The following is a 26,187-nucleotide window of genomic DNA, read 5'->3' on the forward strand; positions in this document are numbered from 1 at the left end:
GCGCGGTTTAAGGGGTTAATAGGTGCACAGCCCAGAAGGTAACATTGCATCAGATGGATTTAGGATAATCTTGCTTACATGAGTAAAAAAGTCATGTACCTCTGGTACCAAAATAAATTGCAAGCATTAATTCTTTAATTTTCAGGTCATCCAACTGTGGTACTCTTGGATGAGCCATCAACTGGAATGGACCCTAAATCCAAGCGTTTCTTGTGGAATTCTATTCTTGCATCTTTTAAGGTTGGTATAATATTTTATAAGTCTGATTTTTCATAAATATTTAGTTTGACTGTAAGCTGAAGTACAGTGTGCCCTCTGTTGAACAAACTATATGGGGCAAGGTCGATTCGATCCACATGGAGGGGTGAGTCAGCCCCAGGCTGTCTCACCCCTCCATGTGAAAAGAACATAACTCCTACATCCAATAAAAAAATTACAGAAAATCTATGTATTTATTATTTTCATTAAGGCACATAGAACCATCACTGGTGAACAATTCCATATCAAAATCATAACTATGTGACTATTATTGGTGGTTGCAAATATGATTTATATCAAATATTTATTGATATCCCCCCCCCCCCCAGTGTGCAGGAAATAAATTATCTTGAAAAAATTATTTTGTTAAGTGTCAAAAAACATTCCCTCACAATGGGTATGTCAAAAAAAATCGAAATTGTACTTACTTTGGCTGCTATAGGGTCCGTAAGTTGGTGCGTGACATCGTCATTCCCCGTTCGCCCATGATGTATGCTCCCGGGGCCAGTAGGGTGCCCGAGGCGGGGTGTGCGAGTTGCCGCGAATATATTTTTGTTCATTTTTTGCGCACAGTTCCAAATACATATTATTTGTTTTTAGGTGCTAATCCTATGTATAATGAACACATACACTATATTATGGCAGTAAAACATCCGTACTGTCCAAGGACACTGTGTTATGTGCATGACACTTGTGTACACATATGTTGCACATATTTACCATGTATCATGCTAATTTATGTATATATACAATCTATTTACAGACTCTCACTCTCACACACTGTATACATTAACCATCAACACATTCAGAACACCGCGAGTGTGAGCAGCCACACTCAGCCAGCCCTCCCTCACTCCTCCAACATTGTATTCGCCAACATTGCTCCTCCCATCATACAGTTATTCTTACCTATGTTTCATGTTCATTTATGTATATTTACAACATATGTACACACTATACAGTCACACACTATATACATTTACCATCAACACATTCAGAACACCGCGAGTGTGAGCAGCCACACCCAGACAGGCCCTCCCTCACTACAACATCTTACTCGCCAACATTGCTCTTCCCACCATACTGCTAGTGTTTTTATTACACTATTTACACATGTTATATATACCTATCTACATGTTTTATTTATCATAACTATGCAAGTAAGCCAGTACTGTGTCTAAACAGTGCAGTGGCCACCATACACTGCATGAGAAATCACACAGCAGACGACGCTACAATTACTACGTCACCTCCCTCACCAAAATAGCTCCACTCAACATATTCCTGTTGCTGTTATTACACTATATACACACATACACTGTATATACCCATGTACATGTGTGTTCCCCATAGCGAACCACGAAGCTAGTATGGTGAGCAAAACAAGAGTGGCTGCCACACAGTGAGGCTACCTCAATTCTCTCCCTTCCTCCCTCCCTCTCCAAAATTCCTCCTTCTACATTACTACGCACAACATTAATTATAACCACAATCCTGGTCACTAACTCCTGTAAATGAATAATTGACCACAAGTTTATTTTGAAAAGGAACCTAAGAAGTCGTTTGAAGATTCCTAGATGGACGAAATAATGCTATGGTGCTGTGGCTAGCGCTGTGAACATCGTGAACAGCATTGAATCACTGATATTTGAACATTGTACTCAGTCATTATCACACTCAGGATCTTCTATAATGCTATCGTGGCTAAATAATACAGGTTATATATATATTTTGACATTATTAGGTGATGCTGTGATCACACGCTGAACAGCAGTGCTGTGTGCTTATGCTGTGTGTGCCGGCCTTGGTTACTCGCTCACCACTGAGGCTCTCACACCTGGGAATGTGGACCACGATTTTTTTAAAGATGGCGTCTGTTTACAAGAGCCCTGAGGAAGCTGATGTGAACCCCATGTAGCCGCAGGAGTTCTGAATGGAACGTGAAAAATACAAATACCTGGAGGCACTTAGCACACCCCAGACATGGGCCTGCAGGTGCGTTGCACAGTTGAAGGGTCAAATCCAATCAAGCAAAATCAAATTTTCAACAAACTGATGAGAAGAGTGGCGGTTGGTGAGGCGCTGGTGGTCGGGGGAAGGGGTTGGGGCCTGCCGCTGGTAGTTGGGTGCAGGAAGGGAGAGGGTTTAGCGGGTTTATAAGGCCTAAGGCCAGACCTCAGACCAGAACAGATCAGACATCAGGCCAGACCAGACCAGGTCTCAGGCCAAGCCAAACCAAGCCTCAGGCCATACCAAGCCAGGCCAAGCCAAACCAGGCTTCAGGCCAAGTCCAGCTAGGCCTCAGGCCAGGCCAAGCCAAGCCAGGCCTCAGGCAAGGTCTCAGACCAGGCCATGCATACACTGCTAGTTTGAACCATTCCTAGCCTCGCTGCAGGTTTTCAATATAATGGAATGTATTGTTTCATATCAACAATTTCATACTCAGATATATTCAACATATAATAAAATGAAATAAAAAAGTTAATTAATATGATTTAATATGAATAAGGAATCCACAAAGTAATGTACATATAAGTATAGTATTAATGAGTACAAATGTTGATGGGTAGATGCTAGCTGCCTCCCCACCCTCTCCTAATACAATTCCCTCACCACTGACACCATCATTTATTATGAATACTTCATTTTGATTATGAAGTATGATAGAGCAATGTGTTACAAACAATTGAAATGGTAAAAAAATTTCAGCTAAATTAGTGAAAAGCAGTGAATGAGTGAAGCCTTGAGACAGCAGAGGGCCAGCCACATGTTGCCAGTCAGCTGATCACTCAGGCCAGACCAGCCTTGTGCTGGAAGTATCTCTTTACTCCTGACATTCACCACCCGCCTTCCCTGACACTCACCACTTATGCAACCTTCCTTTCCTGACAACTTCACCAATGACACCACCTGCCTTTCCTGACACTACTATCACTACCTGCTTACCCTGATACCACTATCACTACCTGCCTACCCTGACAACTACCACTGCTGTCACCACATGCCTCCTAACAACTTCCACCACTGACACCACCTGCCTGCTGACAACTTCTACCACTGACACCACCTGCCTGTTGACAACTTCCACCACTGACACCACCTGCCTGCTGACAACTTCCACCACTGACACCACCTGCCTGCTGACAACTTCCACCACTGACACCACCTGCCTGCTGACAACTTCCACCACTGACACCACCTGCCTGCTGACAACTTCCACCACTGACACCACCTGCCTGCTGACAACTTCCACCACTGACACCACCTGCCTGCTGACAACTTCCACCACTGACACCACCTGCCTGCTGACAACTTCCACCACTGACACCACCTGCCTGCTGACAACTTCTACCACTGACACCACCTGCCTGCTGACAACTTCCACCACTGACACCACCTGCCTGCTGACAACTTCCACCACTGACACCACCTGCCTGCTGACAACTTCTACCACTGACACCACCTGCCTGCTGACAACTTCCACCACTGACACCACCTGCCTGCTGACAACTTCCACCACTGACACCACCTGCCTGCTGACAACTTCCACCACTGACACCACCTGCCTGCTGACAACTTCCACCACTGACACCACCTGCCTGCTGACAACTTCCACCACTGACACCACCTGCCTGCTGACAACTTCCACCACTGACACCACCTGCCTGCTGACAACTTCCACCACTGACACCACCTGCCTGCTGACAACTTCTTCCACTGACACCACCTGCCTGCTGACAACTTCCACCACTGACACCACCTGCCTGCTGACAACTTCCACCACTGACACCACATGCCTCCCCTGACACTACCTGCCTTCAGTGACATTCACTACTAACAGCACCTACCTACCCTGACAACAACTTTCACCACCTGCCTCTCCTGACAACTTCCACCATTGACACCATCTGCCTTCCCTGACACCATTAACACTACCAGCCTTCCCTGACAGCTTCCACCACTGACACCACCTGCCTCCCTTGACAACTCTTCTACCATTCACCAACCCGTTCTCGCACGTGCTTACAGTCAATATTGGCTTATTTAATAAGTGCATATGTGACATACTAATTGATTGTGAATATTTTAGTTTACCTTGAAAAGCTTCATAGAAAACACCGACCTCACCTAACCTTCTTAGTATGTTAAGATAAGCATCTTATTGCTTCTTATTTACAATTATTACTTAACCTATCAACGGTACAGGTTAAGTAATAATTGTAATTAAGAAGCAATAAGATTCTTATCTTAACATACTAAGAAGGTTAGGTGAGGTCGGTGTTTTCTATCCTATCAACGGTGTTTCCTATATCTATCAACGGTATAGGTTAACACTTTCGCCCGGGCATGACGCAGCATTGCGTCATCCGTTTACTGTCGGTAATACCGGGGATGACGCAGCATTGCGTCATCCACTTTAAATAATCGCCAAAAATCAGGTTTTTATCCGATTTTTTGGGGACTGGTTTTAAAATGTGCGCCGATGTCTTCCCATTTTCTTTGTTGAGCCTCGTGGCCCTCAGGTGGCTTGGCACATGCCGTGGGCCCATTGTTTTCGCTCCACTGTTGTGACCAATGTCGCCACCTCTCGCATCTCAAACGTGTGAACATTTCGGCTATTTTCCGTGGCTATATTTCTTACTGCGGCTTTAGAAACTATCTACCCTTACTCCACGATGGATAGTGATCATGAACAAGGCCCTTCCAGGAAGAAAATTGCGAAAGAAAGGCTTGAAAAGGGAGGGAATTGGGAGTGTAGCTGGAAGGCGTCTGAGCGCTCACTCCCGGCTAACGCGTGGCCCGTCTTCAACTCGTCGGCGGTTGGAGCGTGACCAGGTTATATATTTTATATGCTAATGTTCCTCTAGAGAATTCTATTGCGAACCCATTGAGACCAAAATGAAAGACCTAGGACAAAAATTGAGGTGACCAGAGTGAAAATAGTGAAAACATTTTATCGGGTTTGTGCGCTCCTGGGTAACTCATTCGCACTTTCTCTGTTTGCTGCGGGTAACTAGCTGGGCTTTTGGAGTTTATATGCATTTAGTGCTGTAGAGAATTCTATTGTGAACACAATGATACCAAATTTAATCTCGTAGGACGAGAATTAAGGTGACAAAGTTGAAGAGAGTATACACTTTTCAGAATTTACGCGCGCTCCCGTGACACCCTGGGTCCCATATCGCACTATTGAGGGGTGGCGTGCGGGGTGAGTGAAAGTGTTAAGTAATAATTGTAATTAAGAAGCAATAAGATGCTTATCTTAACATACTAAGAAGGTTAGGTGAGGTTGGTGTTTTCTATGAAGCTTTACAAGGTAAACTAAAATATTCACAATCAATTAGTATGTCACATATGCACTTATTAAATAAGCCAATATTGACTATAAGCAAGTGCGAGAACGGGAAGCCAGAGCTTCTGGGTTTGGCCAGTGGACCCCCTTTGTTCCTGCTTTTTTCGACTGCTCCCACCTTTTCTTTGGGGGTGGGGGCTCAGGAGGACGGCTTGGCCCCAGGCCCTCTGGGCGAGGTTCCTGGGGTTGGGGAGAGGTTGGCTTGGGGGCCTTAGACCCCGTTGGACCCCGCCTGGGTTTTTCTACCTTCTGAGCAGGGCTTGGTGTTACAAGGAGAGGGGTTCTCTTTTGCTCCCTCCACGTACGAATTGGATTTGGTGTCCAGCCCTCCCCGGGTTCGGTTTTATGATCCCGCGGATTCTTTGGTTTTGTCTTAACGGAGGTTTCTGGCTTCCCGTGTTTCATCTTCAGAGGTGCAGGAAGCCTTGGCGGCTTACCTCCTGCGTGACCCTGATTATGCCATCATGATGGATCCGCATTCCTTCGTGTACGAATCCCCTGGTTCATGCTGGTTTCATTATGAAGTTCCGGAGTCCTGGTTGGTAGACTGTCCTCTCTTTTCGTTGGAGGCTTGGCACACGTTCTGTCAGTCCCGTGTGCTTGAGTGGCGAGAGGGTTTCTACGGCGACTACGAGCATCTAAATGCTTGTTTGTTTGCCCCTGCCCTTCCACGGGATGTCGGTGTCATGCAGCTTCACGTGCGGGTTCCTTCCCTCTCAACTGCCTTGGTTGCAGAGGATTTGTGGACTCGTGGCCTGCTTGCTTCGGCTCTGCGTTTCTTTTCCCTCCTTGAGCTATCCTTGGATTGGCTTGAGTTGGATGTGGGCGCACTTGGGGCCGCTGCCAAGTCTGGTGCGCTGCCCTCTGCTGTGCGGGCGTCGTCTGCTTTGTTGAAGCTCTGTCTGTGTGTCTGTCTCGCCTATCCTGTGTGATGTGGTTTCACGGTTCTATGCTTCTCACCTCGCGTGTCGTCAGGCGGTGTTGGCTTCGTCCTTGGAGTCCACCTGGGCCTTGGCTCTTCGTTTGTCTTCGCCCCTTTTGTCTGTTGCTGTCTGCCGAGTCTGCTGTGGTGCAGTACCTGCAGGCGACCTCAGTCAGTTGTCGTCCTATGTCTGAGTTGTTGTTGCTCCGTGGGGCTCGCAGGGGGGTCTTCCCGGAAGGGTCGTGCCAGGGCTCGAGGGTCTTTGGTGCCAGATTCAGGGCTGGTGGCGCCTTTGGTTTCGGCTGTTGCTGGTCGGCATGTGGACCACCCTGTTTGGGATGCTCACACTGCTTCCTTGTCTCTTCTTCCAGCAACTCTGTTGCTCCTGCGGTCCCGCCTTCATCTGTTTCTGAGGGGTTCCCAGGTCACGAGATGGTTGCTCGAGAGTTTGTGTGGGAGCCTGAACTTTGCCATGATGGTCTACCCGCCGGGTCGGGTGTGGCTTTATCGGCTGTTCTGGTTCCTTCGGGGACGGCCCTTCCGCCTCTCTCGCAATCGTTGGGTTTGGCCTCCGGGGGCTTTGTGTCAGTTGCTGCGTCGCCACCTTCCTCTTCGAGTTTTTCGTAGTTCGGTGCCTTGGCGCCTTCCCGAGACCTCGCTCGATGTGTACACAGACGCATAGTCACTTGGGTGGGGTTTTGTGACCAGTGCTCACCAGGCCGGCCAGGGGCGGTGGGGTCTGTCCTTCCATCGGGCTCACAGCACGATACGGGAGTTCGCGGCGGTGTGGATGTCGCTCCGGAGGATTCGAGTCGCTCGTGGATCGACGATCAGGCTCCATTGAGACAGCTCCCCAATGGTTCATTGCCTGAACCGCGGGAGTTCGATGCGGTCCTTGGCTCTTTGGGGCTGGTCACTTCGGATGACTTGTCTGCTGAGTTCTCAGGGTTTGGCTCTCCTGATGGTTCACGTCCGTGGGATGTCCAACGTCCTGGCGGACGGCTTGTCCTAGTTCCTTCCCCTTTCCACGGAACGGACGGTCGACACCGACTCCTTCAGTTGGCTGTGCTGGACGTTTGGGACTCCGGACATGGATCTCTTTGTGTCGGCATGGTCGAAGCGTCTCCCTGTATACGTGGCGCCCTTTCCCCGATTGCGAGGTCGTCGGGGTCGATGCCTTCAGGCAGGACTGGGCGAGTTGGGGTTACCTGTACCTCTTTCCCCCGATTCCGCTGTTGTTGCAGGTCCTGACTCACTTGGAGACTTACCAAGGTCGAGTTGTCCTTCTGGTTTCTTGGTGTCCGGCCCAGCCTTGGTTTCAGGCTCTTCTTGCTCGGTGTCCAAACTCTAGGGTCTTCCCGCGGCTCCGCCTCTTCCAGCAGATCGGTCCAGCCCTGTATGAGGCTTGTTTGGTCTTCTTGAGTCTTCACGTCTGGTGTTTTTGACTTGGGTTTATCATTCCTTGTATGGTGCGCAGGTGGCTTCGTTGTTGGTCTCCCACCTGCGTGCTTCGTCTCAGTGGCAGAATGAGGTTTCCTGGAGGTCCTTCTGGTTTTTCCTATCACTGCGTCGGTATTCTTCGGTCTCTGATAGGGTTGTTCTGTCCTTTCTCTCTTGATTGTTTCAGGACCATCATCTTATGCCGAATACTGTCGCCTCGTATCATACGGCATTGGTGGAGCAGCTTCAGCTTGCTTTCGGTGTTGATGTAACTTCTGCCCCGTTTCGCAAGTTGTCTCGTGCGTTGTTTCACCTCCGGCCTGCTCATGCGCCGCCTGAGCCGTCTTGGTCCTTAGACCGCGTGCTCTCGTTTCTCTCTTCTCTTTGGTTTGTTATGACCCCCTCCATTCGGGATTGTTTTTTTAAGACTCTTTTTACTTTTGGCGTTGGCTTCTGGGGGTCAGGTTGGGGAGCTTCATGCTCTCCTCTGGCGCTGAGGTTTCTGCTCTTTCGGTCCTGGTGGTCGTTTTGTTCGCTTGCAGCCGTCTCCCTCTTTTCTGTGGGGAGCCCCTACGGCTCCCTGGAGCTTATCGGGCTAATGTGTGTTATGTTAGACCGGGACATTAGCTAAGGAGTTCAGACCTACCAGGGACCAGCGCCAGAACCTGGCCCCTTCAGAGAGGTTTCAGGGAGCAATGGCCCTGGAAAACCCCATATGGTTGGGGGTTTTCCTTATCTGCCATCGACCGGGGTTAGGCACCCAGAAAGGTAGGCGTAACAAAACAAACCCCCCATGGTAAGAAACTACAACAAAAACCGAACAGAGAGGTAGAAAACTCCCTACAATCCCAAGGAAACAAGCTAACAAGCAAACATCACACTTTACTGCCGCGCCGATCGTCCGCGCAGCCCTCCCCACCCCGGGAGGGGGAGGGGGGAGCCCCGGACCTACCGCGCCGGCTGCCAAGCTTCAGTTCGTTCGCTAATGTCAACCGGGATTGACGCTTCTCTGGCCTCAGTTTCCTAGGCGGTGTTTGCCTTGTGTGGCGTTCACTGCCGTGTGTTGTGGTGTGCGGTGGCCAGGAGTACTTCATCAGTGCCGGGGCTGCATGTGCTTAGTGGCTGACTTCCCTAAGCGCCCTGTGAGTACTGCCCTTGCGTTACAGGGTTATCTTCCCTGGGGCGTTCGGGAACCATTCCCGTAGAGGTTCTTGCTGCTCAGCATTTGCCTCGCCCTTGGGGCCAGCTGGGGCTTGGGGCCCTTGTTTGGCCCTGGGTAGGGTTTGGTATTGTGCTGGTTAGGGCGTCAAGGTGTTGCGCAGCCTGCTACCTAAGCGGCGGCCGGTTTCTGTTGCCTCTGGAGACGGTGTACTTTTGCGGGGTTTTTCTTTTGTTTTTCATTTTCTTGCCTGGTGGGGGTCTGCCTAAGGTGGTTATAGTTCCACTGGTAGTGTTTGGCGGCCCTCTGCTAGGCCCCCGTGCTTGTACACGTCTCGGGGGTTTTCAGTGCTATAATCTACCCTCTTGTTATGTTTGGGTTTCTTAACCGGTTAGCAACACCTTGCCCGGGCTTCCCGTAGTTGTTACCCTACGGGCCCTGGAAACCCCTGTCTGGGCTCGGGGGACCATTGAATGTGTCTTCCGGGTTCCAACCCGTCTTGTACGGGATCGTTGGTTGCTGTTCCCTTGTCTCCGGGTGACAGTCGCCATTTTTACCTCCGTCATGCTGCCTGTTGGGTCACTGACACCTTGACCCGGAGTCTTGCGAGTGATTCTCTGCTTGTTCTCCGGTACTCTCCTGATGTTATTACTGTTCAGAGTACAGGCGGCATCCGTGTTGCAAGCTAGGTTAGGTTGCTGCAACATGCTAGGTTGGTTTCCCACTCGAATGCCCCGTGGCCGCCCCGTTTGGTTAGGTGCTGCTCGCCCCTTTCTCTCCATGTTCCCGGCTCCGGACCGTCTGCGTGTTTCTGGGTCGGGGCGGGGTTCAGTTGCGGCAGAGACTCAGGCGGTTTTCGGGGGATGCCCCGTTCGGGTTGGGGACGGAGGTTTGAGCCTGTGCCTCCTGCCAAGGCTTCTGGGTCTTACCAGCGGCCCTTTCTTGTTGCCTTTCCCATGGGCTCTTGCTTTTCTTTCAGGGCGGAGGGCTTGGAGGACGGCTCTGCCCCGGGGCCTCTGTTGTTGGTTCCCGGGGCTGTGGGGGTTGCCTACTAGCAGTTCTGGGGCGGTTTTGCCCCTTCAGGGGTTTTTCTGCTTTTGGGCGTCGTTTTTCGCCCTTCCAGTCTGCTAGCTTCCCACATTTGCTGGCGTGTTTTTGTGTATTAAGCGTCAGTCACAGCCCCTGCTGGCGGCCATTTTCGTCTGCCGGTTTCCCGGCGTGGCCACCAGGGCGGCGTTGCGGTTTGTTTACATGCGTCTGGGTGTGCGAGCGAGCGTCTCTGGTGAGTTTTCAAAAAATTTGCAGGGTTTTTGTTCTCCTGTTGTCGTTTCTTTGTTTTTCTGGTGTTTTCTTGCCGTTGCCTGTTCCTCTGGGAACGTTTGGGTGTTGATTTTGGGTCTGAGCCTCTGGGTTTAGGCTCAGTGCCCCTGGCTGGTATGCTTGCTCCCACACCTTGCCCCTCGGTTTTCGGTCTGTTGGGACCGTTTTCCCAGGGCGTTCTGCTGGGGTCTGTGCTTTGCCTTTTAGTGGTGTTCTCCGCCGGCAAATGTGGTGGTTTGGGCTCCCCCTGGTTCGATTCTGGGTTCCTTTGGGTTCCTTGGTTTCGTTCTGGAGGTTTCTTCCTCTTGGGCCCCCTTTTGTGGGTTCAGGGGACTTTGTTTCCTCGTGTGACCCGGTTCTGCCTTTTGGGGTTCCGGGGTCTTCCTGGCTTGCAGACTGAGCTTTTTGGGTCTTGGCACATGTTGTGGTTGTGCTGGGACTTTGTGGTTTTGCTGTCGAGGTGGGCCTTTTGATGCAGTTTTGTGCCTTCTTTGCCTGGCCGGCGTAGTGCTCTTTGCCACTAGTCGGCGGCTTGTGCTTTTACAATATATGTCCTCACCTAGTTGTGCTTGTGGGGGTTGAGCTCTGGCTCCTTGGTCCTGCCTCTCAACCGTCCGTCAACAGGTGTATCGGTTCCTGTGCCTCTTGGGCTCTGTCATGTCTACATGTGACATTGTATGGGGGTCAGCCTCGTTACTTGTGTGAGGAGTCGCCACATTACTTCTTAGTGCTTTCCCGTTCCCGTTCTGACACTCAAAAAAAAAAAAAAAAAAAAAAAAAAAAAAAAAAAAAAAAAACTAATTCTATCTGTGGCTCTTTTGGGTACTCAGTTTCCACCTGTGTCCCCTAGTGCGTGTGCCCCTTGTGTTACATGTCCTGTCCTTCTCAACCCTGTCGATTCCCTTGGGTATTTTGTATGTGGTGATCAGGTCTCCCCTCACTTCCTCTTCCAGCGAAGTGTGGTTTCATTCCCGTAGTCTCTCCTCATGACTTCGGTAGTGTACTTTTTCTTTCTGAAGGGTTCTGTTCCCTTCTCTGTTGACTGGGCGCTGGGGGAGCAGCTTGCTCAGTTGCCTCTCGCTTGGTCCCGCTGTTGGTGGGCGCTTTGGGTTGTCTTCCGGCCTCTGCTGGCGTCGGAGGACGGTTTCTCCCCCTTGGGGGGGGTTCAGAGCTGGTGGGGTGGGCTTCTTCCCTGCGCTTCGTCATTTCCTCTTCGTGGGTGCGTGGGGCGTGGTCGATCCGCCCCATCCTTCTGGGCTTCCCGTCTGCTCTTTGCAGTCATGAGCTTTTCCAGTCTGCAGTTCTTCTGGACTACTACCGTCTGCGCCCTGGATCCTCTGCCCTGCTCGGAGGACTGTTGTCTCCTGTTCGGATTCTGTTAGGGCCGGGTGCATGGATGGTGGACCTGGACCTCCAGGTCACTTCTTGGCACGTTCCTCTCCAGTTTTTCTGGGGCTAGCACGGTTGGTAATTACCTATGTGTACTTACCTAAGTGTAGTTACAGGATGAGAGCTACTCTCGTGGTGTCCCGTCTTCCCAGCACTCTTTGTCATATAATGCTTTGATTATAATTGTCATATTGTCATATAATGATTGTCATATGTCATAATATGTCTTCATATGATTGTCATACAATGCTTTGGTGGTGGGGCTTCAGGTTTGCTGTTTTTATTGCATTCCCTATTTTGTGAAGGGCACTTTGTATACTCTTTGCATCTTTACCGGATCTTAGTGCCCTGTCTGCGTCTGAGATTCGGTGTCTGGCCTACCTCGACGACTGGCTGGAGTGGGCTCCCAGTCAGTCCGCTTGTCTGCTCGCCAGGGGATGGTTCTTTCCAGATCGCTGGGTTTGGTTTCCTGGTGATCTGGAGGTTTTACCTTCTGTTTCCGTCCCGGGTTCGGACCTGGGCCTTGTTTCAGGCTCTTGGGCCCCTCATTGTCTTCCCTCCAGAAGTGTTACTGTGGCTGTGGTCCCGCCTTTGGCTGTTCAGGAGGGGGTCCCGGGTTGCTCAGCGGTTGCTTGGGCGGTTGTGCGGGAGTTTGCACTTCGGCGTGCTTGTCTGCCTGCGGAGTCGGGTTTGGCTCCGGCGTCGGTTGGTTCCTACGGAGACTCCACTTCCGCCTCTTGCATTCCTTGGGTTCCTCTGGGGATCTGGTGTTGGTGCTGCGTCACCAGCTTCCTCTTTGGGGTTTTCGGGGTTCCGTGCCTTGGCGGCTCCCCGAGCCTTCGCTCGATGTGTTCACGGACGGGTCGTCTCTCGGCTGGGGCTTTGTGACCAGTGCTCACCAGGTCGGCCGAGGTTGATGGCGTCTGTCTGTCCGTCGGGCTCACAGCCCGGTTCAGGTGTTCATGGCTGTCTGGTTTGCGCTTCGGAGGGTTTGGGTCACTAGGTACTCTACCGTTCAGCTCTGTTTGGACTGTTCTCTGGTGGTTCTTGCCGGAACCACAGGGGGTTTGGTTAACCGTGTGGTTCGTGTCCGGGGTGTGTCCTGCGTCCTGGTGGACAGCTGTCTCGGTTCATTCCTCTTCGTGGGTTGGCCAGTCGTCGCCGATTCGTTTTGTTGGCTCTGTTGGGCTTATGGACTCCTGGCTATGGACGTCTTCGGGTCGGCGTGGTCTAGGCGTCGCCCGTTTTGTGGCGCCCTTCCCACCTGCGAGGACTTCACGGTGGAGGCTTTCGGCAGGCCTGGTCGAGGTGGGGGGTACCTGTACCTCTTCTCCCGGTCCAGCTGTTGCTTCGGGTTCTGGCTCAGTTGCAGCCCATTCCCACGAGAACAGTCCTTATGGTTCCACTGTGGCCGGCCCGGCCTTCTTTTCAGACGCTGCTTGATAGGTGTCCGTACCCGGGGCGTTTTTCCTGAGGCTTCGCCTCTTTCAGCAGGCCGAATCGGTCCTGTCCGTGTCTGGTTCGGCCTTCTCTTTGGCTCTTCGCGTCTGGTATTTTGACGCAGGTATCGCCATCTCTATGGTGTTCAGGTGGCTTTGTTGACGGTGTCCCACCTGCGAGCTTCGTCTTGGAGACTGTATGACGTTTATTACGTCTTCTCGCGTTTTGTTTCCCCTCCGGCCTGCTCATGAGTCGCCTGAGCCATCCTGGTCCTTGTTCAGGGTGCCTTCTTCTCTTCCCCTCAGTTTGTGGTAGCCCCTTCGGTTTCAGTTTCCTCCTCTTTGGTACTGGTGGTAGCTTTATTGGTGTGCAGCCTTTCTCTGTCCTGGCGACGGTCGAGACGGCTGCTTTCCGGAGGGGTTCTTGGGGTATTGGTACTTGTTTGGTTTGGCCGGGGGGTGCGTCCTGTGTTGTCCAGTTGTGCTTTTTGCTGTTGCCGGCGTACCGTGCCTGGGGATGCGCTGTGGTTGATCCGGTTCCTTCGTTCCCTGTTTTCAGGGCTCGGGTCTCCCGGGTCGTCCGCAGTGTTTTCCTTCTTACTGCGGTCTGTCTTTGCGCCCGTGCTGTTCAGACGTTTACAGCAATTGCTGCTGTGTTGGTGACGTCTCGGGCTCATTTCGGGCGCAGGGAATTGTGGGTCGCACAGGTTTTTGGCCGCCCATCCATGTATGCGTCTGTTCTTGGGCGTTCTTGTTGCCTTGGGTCGCAGGTTTGCGACCGGTTGTCTTGGCTTTGCGTTGCAGAGTTTGTGGCGGCCGCCTCCCGGGTTAGCTCTTTCTTTTCCTTCTCTTTGGGTATGAAGCTCCAGGGAGCCGTAGGGGCTCCCCACAGAAAACCAGCGTTGAATGTAATGAAACGCCATTTTCTGGGTGAGCCCCGGAGGCTCCCTGGAAACCCTCCCTCCCACCGGTCGGCGGTTTTTTTCGCGTTGGTTGAAGCTTAGCTTCCGAACTGGAGCTTGGCAGCCGGCGCGGTAGGTCCGGGGCTCCCCCCTCCCCCTCCCGGGGTGGGGAGGGCTGCGCGGACGATCGGCGCGGCAGTAAAGTGTGATGTTTGCTTGTTTGCTTGTTTCCTTGGGATTGTAGGGAGTTTTCTACCTCTCTGTTCGGTTTTTGTTGTAGTTTCTTACCATGTGGGGTTTGTTTTGTTACGCCTACCTTTCTGGGTGCCTAACCCCGGTCGATGGCAGATAAGGAAAACCCCCAACCATATGGGGTTTTCCAGGGCCATTGCTCCCTGAAACCTCTCTGAAGGGGCCAGGTTCTGGCGCTGGTCCCTGGTAGGTCTGAACTCCTTAGCTAATGTCCCGGTCTAACATAACACACATTAGCCCGATAAGCTCCAGGGAGCCTCCGGGGCTCACCCAGAAAATGGCGTTTCATTACATTCAACGCTGGTTTTTTGGCGAAGAATGAGATGGCTGCGTTCCGGACGGGGCCGTGGGTTGCTGATGCTTAGTTGGTCAGGTCGAGGGTGTATCATGTGTTGTGTCCGGTTGCAGCTCTCCAATGTTATTTGCGCGCCATGGCTTCTGTTGCCGGGGATGTGCTCTGGGTTGATCCAGTTTCCCTTCTTCCTTGTTTCCGGGCTCGGATCTCTCAAGTTGTCCGCAGGGTTATTAAGTGTAGCCAGCCTGCGTTTTTTCCCTGGGCCCACGACGTTCGTAAATTTGCTGCGTTGGCTGCCGTCTTTGGCAACATGTCGTAGGTGGACATTTGGGCCCGGGGTTTTTGGAGATCGAACAGGGTCCTGGCCGCTTGCTACCTGGTGAATGTTCCTGGGCCTGGTCAGGCCTGCGTTGCCTTGGGTCGGCGGTTACAGCCAGTTGTCTCGACTTCGTGTTGAGGAGTTAGGACGGAGCAATTCCAGGGTAAGTCCCTGTTTTTTCCTTATCTTTGGGTAGTTAGCTCCGGGGACCGACGGGGCTTCACCCAAAAAACCAGCATTGAATGTAATGAAACTCCATTTTCTAGGTGAGTCCTGGAGGCTCCCCGGCATCCCTCCCTCCCTCTGGTCGGTGGTGTTTTCACGTTTCTGACATCCAGCCCAAGAACTAATGGTTGGGTCGCTGACGGTGGGGTCTGGGGCTCAATTGTTCGGTCGCAATAGTTTACCAGAATAGGGGTTTGTTTTGGGGCGCTTACCTTTCTGGGTGTTTATCCTGGTCGATACAGACATAGAAAGCTCCCAATCATTAGGGGGGGTCTCAATAGGCCATTGCTCCTTGTGCCTCTCTAGAGGGGGCCAGATTCTGGCTCATGGTCCCTGGTAGGCAAGAACTCCTTGCATTGACTGATGCCAGAAAGTTATGCATATCCATTCAGCCTGGATAGCTCCAGGGAGCCTGCGGGACTCGCCCAGAAAATGGTGTTTCATTACATTCAACGCTGGTTTTTTTAAGTGCAAACCCTATTCTGAAACTCTTCCTGAACATATGCAATAGAACACATAATCACCACACCAGACATAAATATCTCTTTGATATCCCCCAGAGTCAAACTAAATCTGTGTAAACACTCTATGCAAATAAAGGGACCTAGTCAATGGAACTCACTCCCTAATGAATTGAAAAGCTGTCCAACTTTTGCCTTATTCAAAAATACAACCAAAAAGTACCTAATTTCATCTTCATTGTCTTTTACCTAGAGCTTTATCTTCGCACTGTTTCTAGTGCTATCTAATCCCCTATTCTTTGTACCTAAGCCATATTCCTAATATGGCTATGGAGATGTTTTCCTAATTGTACCTAGTATTACTTCTTCATTATTGTGTATTGTTATTATTGTAAAGTAAAGCTGTAAAGTACCTGGTTAAACACTTTTTGTCAATTTTACTCTTAATTCTCTAAAACTGTCTGTTAGTTTAAGGATTTGTTCTAAGGTTAGTTTAACCCTTTCACTGCACAACGCGCCTGCAGGCCCACGTCTGGGGTGCGCTACGTGCCTCCGGGTATTTGTATTTTTCACGTTCCATTCAAAACTCCGGCGGCTACATGGGGTTCACATCAGCTTCCTCAGGGCTCTTGTAAACAGACGCCATCTTTAACAAAATCGTGGTCTACATTCACAGGTGTGAGAGCCTCAGTAGTGAGTGAGCAACCTAGGCCGGCACACGCAGCATGAGCTCACAGCACTGCTGTTCAGCTTGTGACCACAGCATCGCCTAATAATGTAAAAAAAATATATATAACTTGTAATTTTTAGCCATGATCGTATTACAGAAAAGCCTGAGTGTGATAATGACTGTGTACAATATTCAAATATTAGTGATTCAATGTTGTTCACGATGTTCACAGCGCTGGCCACAGCACCACAGCATTATTTCGTCCATCTAAGAATCTTCAAGCGACTTCTTAGGTTCCTTTACAAAATAAACTTGTGGTCAATTATGTATTTACAAGATTTAGTGACCAGTATTGTGATAACAGCAGGATTGTGGTGGTAATAAGCACTGTGCGTAGTATTGTGGGAGCAGTAATTTTGGTGAGGGAGCAAGGGAGAGAATCGAGGTGGCCTCACTGTGTGTGGCAGCCATTCTTGTTTTGCTCATCATACTAGCTTAGTCGTTCGCTATGGTGAACACATATGTACATGGGTATATACAATGTGTGTATATACCCATGTACATATGTGCGTAGTATTGTGGGAGGAGGAATTGTGATGAGGGAGAAAAGGAAAGAATCGAGGTAGCCTCACTGTGTACTCACCTAATTGTGCTTGCGGGGGTTGAGCTTTGGCTCTTTGATCACGCCTCTCAACTGTCAATCAACTGGTGTACAGATTCCTGAGCCTACTGGGCTCTATTATATCTACATTTGAAACTGTGTTTGGAGTCAGCCTCCACCACATCACTTCCTAGTGTATTCCATTTATTAACTACACTGACACTGAAAAAATTCCTTTTAACGTCTCTGTGGCTCATCTGGGTACTAAGTTTCCACCTGTGTCCCCTTGTTCGTGTCCCACCCATGCTGAAGAGTTTGTCTTTGTCCACCCTGTCAATTCCCCTGAGAATTTTGTAGGTGGTTATCATGTCTCCCCTTACTCTTCTGTTTTCCAGGGATGTGTGGTTCAGCTCCTTTAGCCTTTCCTCGTAGCTCATTCCTCTCAGTTCCGGGATGAGCCTGGTGGCATATCGCTGAATCTTCTCTAACTTTGTCTTGTGTTTAACTAGGTATGGACTCCAGGCTGGAGTCCATACCTAGTTAAACACATACTCCAGGATTGGTCTTACATAAGTGGTATACAGGGTCCTGAATGATTCCTTACACAAGTTTCTAAAGGCAGTTCTTATTTTGGCCAGTCTAGCATATGCCGCTGATGATATTCTTTTGATGTGGGCCTCTGGGGACAGGTTCGGTGTGATATCAACCCCCAGATCTTTCTCTCTATTTGACTCTTGCAGGATTTCACCACCCAGATGATACCTTGTGTTCAGCCTCCTGCTCCCTTTGCCTAATTTCATTACCTTACACTTTCCTGAGTTGAACTTTAGCAGCCATTTTCTAGACCATTCCTCGAGTTTGTCCAGGTCATCCTGTAGTCTCTGTCTATCATCATCCGTCTTGATTCTTCTCATAATTTTTGCATCATCAGCAAACATTAAGAGGAACGAGTCTATACCCTCCGGAAGATCGTTTACATTTATTAGAAACAGGATGGGTCCAAGTACTGAGCCCTGTGGGGACTCCGCTGGTGACATATCGTGGCAGCATGTGTGGCAGCCACTCTTGTTTTGCTCATCATACTTGCTTAGTGGTTTGCTATGGTGAACACATTTGCACGTGGGTATATACAATGTGTGTATGTAGTGTAGTAACAGCAACAGGAGTCTGTTGGGAGGAACTATTTTGGTGAGGGAGGTGACGTAATCGTAGCATCATCTGCTGGCTGCTGTGTGATTTCTCATGCAGTGTATGATGGCCACTGTAAAGTTTGGACACAATACAGGTTTACTTGCATAGTTCTGGTAAATAAAACATGTAGATTGGTATACATAACATGTGTAAATAGTGTAATACAAACAAAAACAGTATGGTGGGAGTAGCAATGTTGGCGAGTAAGATGTTAGAGGAGTGAGGGAGAGACTGGATGTTGGAGGAGTGAGGGTGTGGCAGCTGACACTCACGGAGTTCTGAGTGTGTTTATGATGGAATGTATATAGTGTGTGATAGTGAATAATGTGTAAATAGACTGTATATATACATAAATTAGCATAATACAATGGAAATATGTACCGGATATGTGTACACATGTGTCATGCACATAACACAGTGTCTTCGGACAGTACAGATATCCTACTGTCATAATATTGTGTACGTGTTCATTATACATAGGATTGGCACATAAAAGCATATAAAATGTATTTGGAACTGTACGCAGAAAATGAACAAAAATATATTCGCGGCAACTCGTGCATCCTGCCCCGAGCGCCCTTCCAGCCCCGGGGGGGTATGCCATGGGCGACCAGGGAATGATGACGTCACGAACGAACTTACAGACCCCATAGCAGCTAAAGTACTTACAATTTCGACCTTCTGTTACTATACCCTTATTCAAGGAAGGGTTTTTGACACTTTAAAAACAGAAAAGAATTTTTTCCAGATATTTTATTTCCTGCGCACTGGGGGGGGGGGGTGTCATATTTGGAGGCCGTGCAGTTAAGGGGTTAAGGACTTGCTCGAAATGCTATGCATGCTAGTGGCTTTACAAGAATGTAATTTCAACTTAAACTCTATGTTCACTATTAACCCCCAATGTACCTTCTTGTATGTATATAAATAAATAAATAAATAAATAAATAAGTATGAAGCAATCTCAAAAATAGCTTTAGGGGGGCCATTGAAGCCTCTCTTGAAATTTGTGTTTCATATCATTCAGTGTTGGGTTTTTACTTCTACAGGGTGAAAGGAGTGCCATACTGACAACCCATTCAATGGAAGAGGCTGATGCTCTCTGTTCTAGAATTGGCATTTTGGTACAAGGTGGCCTTCGGTAAGTCAGCCTGATTGTTATTTTAATATAAGTCATAGGAAATTTTTTTCTACGTAATCACAAATTTAAGCACAAGTGGCCTGAATATAGGTACCAGTATGAACAGATATTTCTATATTTCATAATATAATTAACCCTTAAAGTGCGCATCACTTCATATGAAGTGTAAATCGTTTTACCAGTCAACTGCGCTTCACTTCATATGAAGTGTATGGGTACCGCGCACGATTTGAATGGCCCGCGGTGTAGCTGGGGGTCCCATACGCTGCCCAGGGGCTCTAGTAAACAGCGGCCATTTTGAAAAAAAATCCAGCTCACGATCCGATGGCATGGGAGGCCTCAGTTTAGCGAGAGTCACCATGGCGAGCGCACGGTCAAACGCCTCACGGGCACGCACCACTCAGTCCCTCACCCCAGAGCAAATAGCCCACGAATTATTCTCTGAAGGTGAAGAAAGTGTGTTTGACGATTCAGACAACGATGAGGATTATACACAGTTGTCGGGTGATAGTAGCAGCAGCAGTGAAAGTGAGAATGACCGCCATACCATGGCGAGGCCTATACGCTCTCCCATGCCTCCTCGCCCATTTTCTACCCCAATTCTACCACGACCTCACAGTTCCAGTGGATATTTTCTGTTTGAGGGTGACGAGTCAGAGGGAGGTGACTCCTTTTCTGGGTTTAGTGACTCAGATCAAAGTTTTATTGAGCCTGTGGCTGGTACCAGTGGTGTAACTGGGCGAGAAATTGTCGCGTCAGCAGCATCTCGCCCGGCCAAGCGCCACCGCATGGCACCACATGAGGGACCAAGACCCTCGTGTTCACGTGCACCCACCTCACGTGCACGTAGCCGCCGTGCTTCTCGCAGACGGTATTCAGCTCCTGGTCGCCGGTATGCATCGCTTCCTCGCCGTCTTTCCTCTGCATCTCGCAGGACGCCTGGTGTACTTGAGTGGAGTGATGGTGACGATTTTATTCCTAATATTCCTCACTTTGACGATAAAGATGTAGGGATTACAAACCTTTTCCCTAATCAAGGTGAGGACATGGCTGAGATGGAATATTTTACAGCATTCTATGATGAACCACTTATGGAATACATTGTACACCAAACGAACCTGCATGCTGCTTACCTGATTGAGAGGGAAATCACAGAATTTTCACGACTGCAGCGTTGGAAAAATACCACAGTGGCGGAAATGTATGTGTTTTTGGCACTCTGTTTGTTGATGAAGCACTGTCACAAACATGCAATAAATGACTATTGGAGCAAGGACAAGACAATACCAACACCTTTATTCGGGAAATATATGTCACGAGACAGGTTTCAGATACTCCTCAGGTGTCTACATTTTGGAAGTGTTCAGGACCGAACACCTGATGATAGACTGTGGCGAGTGAGGCACTACATGAACGATGTTATTGGAAAATTCAGAGATTTTTACGTACCAGCACAGAAGCTGGTGGTTGATGAATCTCTCATACTTTTCAAGGGACGTGTTCCATTCAAACAGTACATTCCCTCAAAACGAAACCGATTTGGCCTGAAATTTTTTGTTCTTTGTGATTGTGAGACAGGATACGTGTTACACATGATTCTGTACTCGGCTAGTGATGTAGACATTCCCGGTAACGACGAACATGGATTCTCGGGGAGTGTAGTGAAGACCATCATGGCTCCGTGGATGAACAAGGGACACATTTTATACACAGATAATTACTATACAAGTCCCTTGCTAGCTCGGTTCTTGCTAGAAAATAGAACCGGATTGGTTGGTACAGTAAAGCCACAACGAAGGGAAATGCCTGTGTTTGACAACGACATTGCAGTTGGTGAGTGTCAGAGAAGGAAAAGTGATAACATTCTGTCAGTTCGGTGGAAAGACAAAAGAGAGGTGAACTTGTTGACAACAATTCATGATAGAACAATGGTGAACAGTGGGAAAGTGAGCCATAAAACAAACGCACCACTATATAAGCCAGACTGTGTTTTAGACTATAATATCAACATGCGGTTGATTGATAAATCAGACATGATGATTGGCACTGCAGAGTGTGTGCGGAAGACATGTAGGTGGACGAAAAAAGTGTTCTTCCATCTTGTGGACATGAGCATGCTGAACTGTTTCAACATGTACCTTGTGAGAACTGGACGTAAGCCCACTTTCCGTGACTTTGTATTTGATGCTGCAATACAGTTATTAGGAAAGTTTGCAAAAGATGTCCCAGGTATTCAGCGGCCCATCATAAACCCACTGTTGCAGCATGCTGGTACTCCACGCCTCGCTCACACTGAAGGCTTCCTAGCACACAAACTTAAGTATTTGCCACCTGGTGTGAAGCGTGCAATAGCCCAACGTGATTGCTTGGTGTGTAAAACAACGACACGTAGAGACAAGAAACGGAAGCTTGTGCAAACATGGTGTGAAACGTGTGGTATCCCATTATGTGCTGTCGACTGCTTCAATGACTACCACAGTCTAGAAATCTTCTAAGTGTGCTTCAAAGTGTGTATAGCGTGTGCGAGTGTGTAAATATGTAAACATAAGCAGATAGCGTGTGCGTGTGTGTAAATATATACAAATATAAGCAGAACATACAATATAATAGACTGAAATGACATATATCCGTAATTGAAAACATTTGTGTGCGCCTGTGTATACTCAAATATGCAACAATTATTGATACAAAATATGTTCAAACAGTATTTGAAACACAATTAGTGAAAAAAAATTAGATAAAATGCGCTTAGACATTGTAAATAAATAGCGCGAAAATATATTTGTGGCAACTCTGGCTGTTTGAGGACCGCGCGCAACACCTCCCGGGCGTGTACTGCATGAGCGAACATGCAGATTGTGACGTCATCACCGAGCTTCTCGGCTCTATTGCAACAAAAGTAAGTACAATAGAATTTTTTTTTTATTTTTCCCGTGATCAGTGAACAGAACTTAACAGATTAGCAAAAAAAAAAAATTTTTTTTTTTTTTCAAAATGACATGCGCCTGTGTGGATAGCAGGATATTAGACCCCGAGCATGTTCAGGGTTAAACCAGTTCAAACATTGTCATTTATTTTTGGTGTCAGTTATCAAAAATAAAACACCGTTGAATGTAATGAAATGCCAATTTCTAAGTGAGCCCTGGTGGCACCCTGAATCCATCATACTGTTTAAGTGCCATACTGCTTAGTGCCATCAGTCTCAGAGTTCTATTTGCCTACTGGCAAAGAACCACCGAAAAACAGTCGGAATGGAGCCGAATGGGAGAGCCCCGAGTGACCCAAACCCTCCGAAGAGCAAACCAGACAGTAACAAAATCCTGAACCATGCTGTGAGCCCGACGGACGGACGGACCCTACCATCCCCGGCCGGCCCAGTGAGCACTGGCCACAAAGCCCCAGCCGAGAGATGACCCGTCCGTGAACACATCGAGCGAAGGCTCGGGGAGGCGCCAAGGCACAGAACCCCGAAAACCCCAAAGAGGAAGCCAGTAGCGCAACACCAACTCAAGATCCCCAGAGGACAAACCCAACAATTGCGAGAGAGAGGCGGAAGGGGAGTCCCTGAAGGAACCAAACAGACGCCGAAGCCAAACCCAACCCGACGAGCAGACCAGCACTGTGAAGTTCAGACTCAATCCCAATTTTATTTTATTCAATTTTATTCAGATATTCCCAAGAGGCTACTCAATTTGGAGACGGGACAGAAAAATTATTAAAGGTGGTGGTGCTGCTGTGCTGGTGAGAGAACACCTAAAGGTGAACGAAATAATTATTGCCAATCCACGAGAAGTTAACATACTGTAATAGCACTAGAGATCTGCCATGAGGATCATAAATTAATGATCATAAATGCATATAGTCCACCGCCAAACGACACATGGTCAAAGGAGGAGCTAGATAGTAAACGAGAAGGTCTTATAACAATAATGAGAGAGATTATAGCAAGAGCGGATAACGATAGATCACGACTGTTGATAGTCGGTGACTTCAACTTGAAATCCATAGACTGGGAAGCATATGAAGCTAGAACAGAGGATTTTTGGACCTGTAGATTTGTAGACCTCATCTTGGAAACATTCTTGTATCAACATGTTAAACAAGCTACGAGGATGAGGAAAGGGGAATGCTAGATTTGATATTTACCAGGAAGGAGGACGATATATTTGACATTTAGTACCTTTCTCCCTTACGTAAAAGTGACCATGTCTTTTGGGGATTAAAGTATGCAATGTGTTATAATCTGGAAGAAAATAAGGAGGTTGAAGCAGTTGAAAAACCTGACTTCAGGAGAGGACATTATGGCGACCTTAGAAATTTTGTTAGTGAGTATAATTGAACAAACCTGTTGCTAAGCAAGGAAGTAAATGAGATGTATGTCAAGTTTTCTGAAATATATGATAAAGGCACAAAAAAAATTATACTAAAGCAGAGATGCAGAACTAGGAAACAGGATTGGTTCATCAGAAATTGCAAGAGGGTCAGAGACCAAAAGACACAAAAATGGAATCAATATAGTAAGAGGCCAAACCCCAAACATACCAGCGATACAAAGATGTGAGAAACAACTACACGACAGTGTGGAGAGAGGCAGAAAGAAATTTTGAAAAAGGGGATTGCAGACAATTGTAAAACAGAACCAGGTCTATTCTATAAATTCACTAAATATGTGAAACATTAAACGAAAAGTTCCAAAAAAGTGCCTCGTAAATGTGTGAAACATTAAACGAAAAGTTCCAAAGTGTGTTTGTACAAAATGAAATCTTCAGGGAACCAGACGCAATAAGAATTCCAGAGAACGACATAGAGCACATAGAGGTGTCTAGAGCCGAAGTGGGAAAAATGCTCAAGGAGTTAAGAAAGAACAAAGCAGTTGATCCAGATGGAGTTTCACCATGGGTTCTGAGAGAATGTGCACCTGAGCTCAGCATTCCACTTCAACTGATTTTTCAGGCATCCCTATTTACTGGAGTTGCAGCTGATGTGTGGAAAAAGAATAACATAGTTCCAATCTACAAAAGTGGCAGCAGGGAAAACCCCCCTTAATTATAGACCTGTATCATTGACAAGTGTCATATTCAAAATATTGAAAAAAATAATTAAAACTAAATGGGTAGAACACCTGGAGAAAAACGATATAATATCAGCCAAAGTATGGTTTTCGATCTGGAAGATCCTGTGTAACGAACTTACTCAGTTTCTACGATTGAGCCACAGAGATTTTACAGGAAAGAGATGGTTGGATTGACTGCATCAATCTGGACCTAAAAATGGCTTTCAACAGAGTTCCACATACAACCCATCCTCCGAATTGACAGTACGATTTAATACTAAGTGTAATAAGTACACTTTCTTACTGTCATAAACAGTGCATAATTGCACTTATGGGGCTGTTATATGTACCAAACCCCCTCCCCCGATTTAATTCTCCTTGTTTTCTGTTAAAAACACTCAGAATTTTAGGATGAAGTTCTCAATTACAAGTTGCAATACAAGCTTTAAATATTAGGAATTTCTTTTTCAGGTTTATTAAACAATATAGATTTTATACAAAATTTTAAAATATCCTGAGTTACTTTACAATTTATTAATATATTTTAGTTTTGTTTTATTAGTTTTATAAAACTGTAATATCAATATAGCTATAGGTTAAGTACTAATTGTAATTAACCGTTCAATTGCGCATCGCATCATATGATGCTTTGACCGACTTGCAGTAAATTGCGCATCACATCATGTGATGCTTTGAAGTACTACGCAAGATTTAAATGGCCCGCGGATACACGGGGGTCACCACACCTTCATCAGGGCTCTTGTAAACAGACACCATTTTAAAAAAAATCGTGGGCCAAATTCCCGGGTGTGAGGAGCCTCAGTATTGAGAGAGCAACCAAGCCTGACACACGCAGTATGAACTCTCAGCACTGCTGTTCAGCTTGTGACCACAGCATCGCCTAAAACTGACATAATATACTTGTTTATGCTATTATGTAGCGATGATATTATTACAGAAAACCCCTGACTGTGATAAAACTGACCAGGGTTCTGATAATAGCAGGATTGTGGTGATATTTAGTGCTGTGTGCAATGGAGGGAGGAGTAATGCTGTGGGAGGGAGGGTGGTGGCGATATCTTCTGACTGCGTGTAGCCACCTTTTATTGACTGCACTCACCATACCAGCTTAGTGGTTCGCTATGGTGAACACAAATGTAGATACTTATATATAACGTGCGTATAGAGGGTATAAACAGCCAGAGGAGTAGGTTGGGAGCCGCCATTTTGGTGAGGGCGGTGGCGTCGTCTGCATGACACCACAGTGCAGATGACGGTGTTGTTTACTGGTTACCACGATGGTCTTTGGGCACCATACCAGTTTACTTGTACAAGTATGGTGAATAAAACAGGTAGATATTTATATATAATGTGTGTATATAGCGTAATAACACCACAAATAGTATTGTTGGAGGAGAAATATTAGTGCGTCTGGCTTTGAGGGCGGCAGCCATCAGCTGACTGTGTGAGGTCCTACATCTTTGTGCCTTTGCTCGCCATACAAGCTTAGATGTACAGTTATGGTGAACAAAACATGTAAATACTTATATATAACATCTGTATATAAGAGCAAAAACAGTATGGTGGGTGGAGAATGGTGGCAAGTCAGGTGAGGTGAGAGAGGGAGGGAGTGGAAGCCAGCCACTGCCTGCCACTGCCACTCAGCATACCAACTTAATGGTTCGTTATGGTGAACACGAATGTAGATACTTATATATAGCGTCTGTATATAGTGAATAAAAGCAAAAACAGTATTCATGGAGGAGAATGTGGGTGAGTCAGGTGACTTGAGGGAGGGCG

General features: G+C 47.8%; 1 protein-coding gene across 1 annotated transcript in view; it reads left to right on the plus strand.

The window, feature by feature from the left end:
- The window catches only part of LOC123773774 (cholesterol transporter ABCA5), a 567,017-nt gene that overhangs the window by 482,357 nt on the left and 58,473 nt on the right, over nt 1–26,187 (plus strand). The window contains exons 29-30 of the mRNA XM_045767705.2: nt 146–240; nt 19,243–19,334. Of these exons, the coding sequence (XP_045623661.1) occupies nt 146–240; nt 19,243–19,334 (187 nt within the window). The remainder of the gene's footprint in view (nt 1–145; nt 241–19,242; nt 19,335–26,187) is intronic.

Source organism: Procambarus clarkii, chromosome 72 (genome assembly GCF_040958095.1).
Source record: "Procambarus clarkii isolate CNS0578487 chromosome 72, FALCON_Pclarkii_2.0, whole genome shotgun sequence".
Taxonomy (NCBI): Eukaryota; Metazoa; Arthropoda; class Malacostraca; order Decapoda; family Cambaridae; genus Procambarus; species Procambarus clarkii.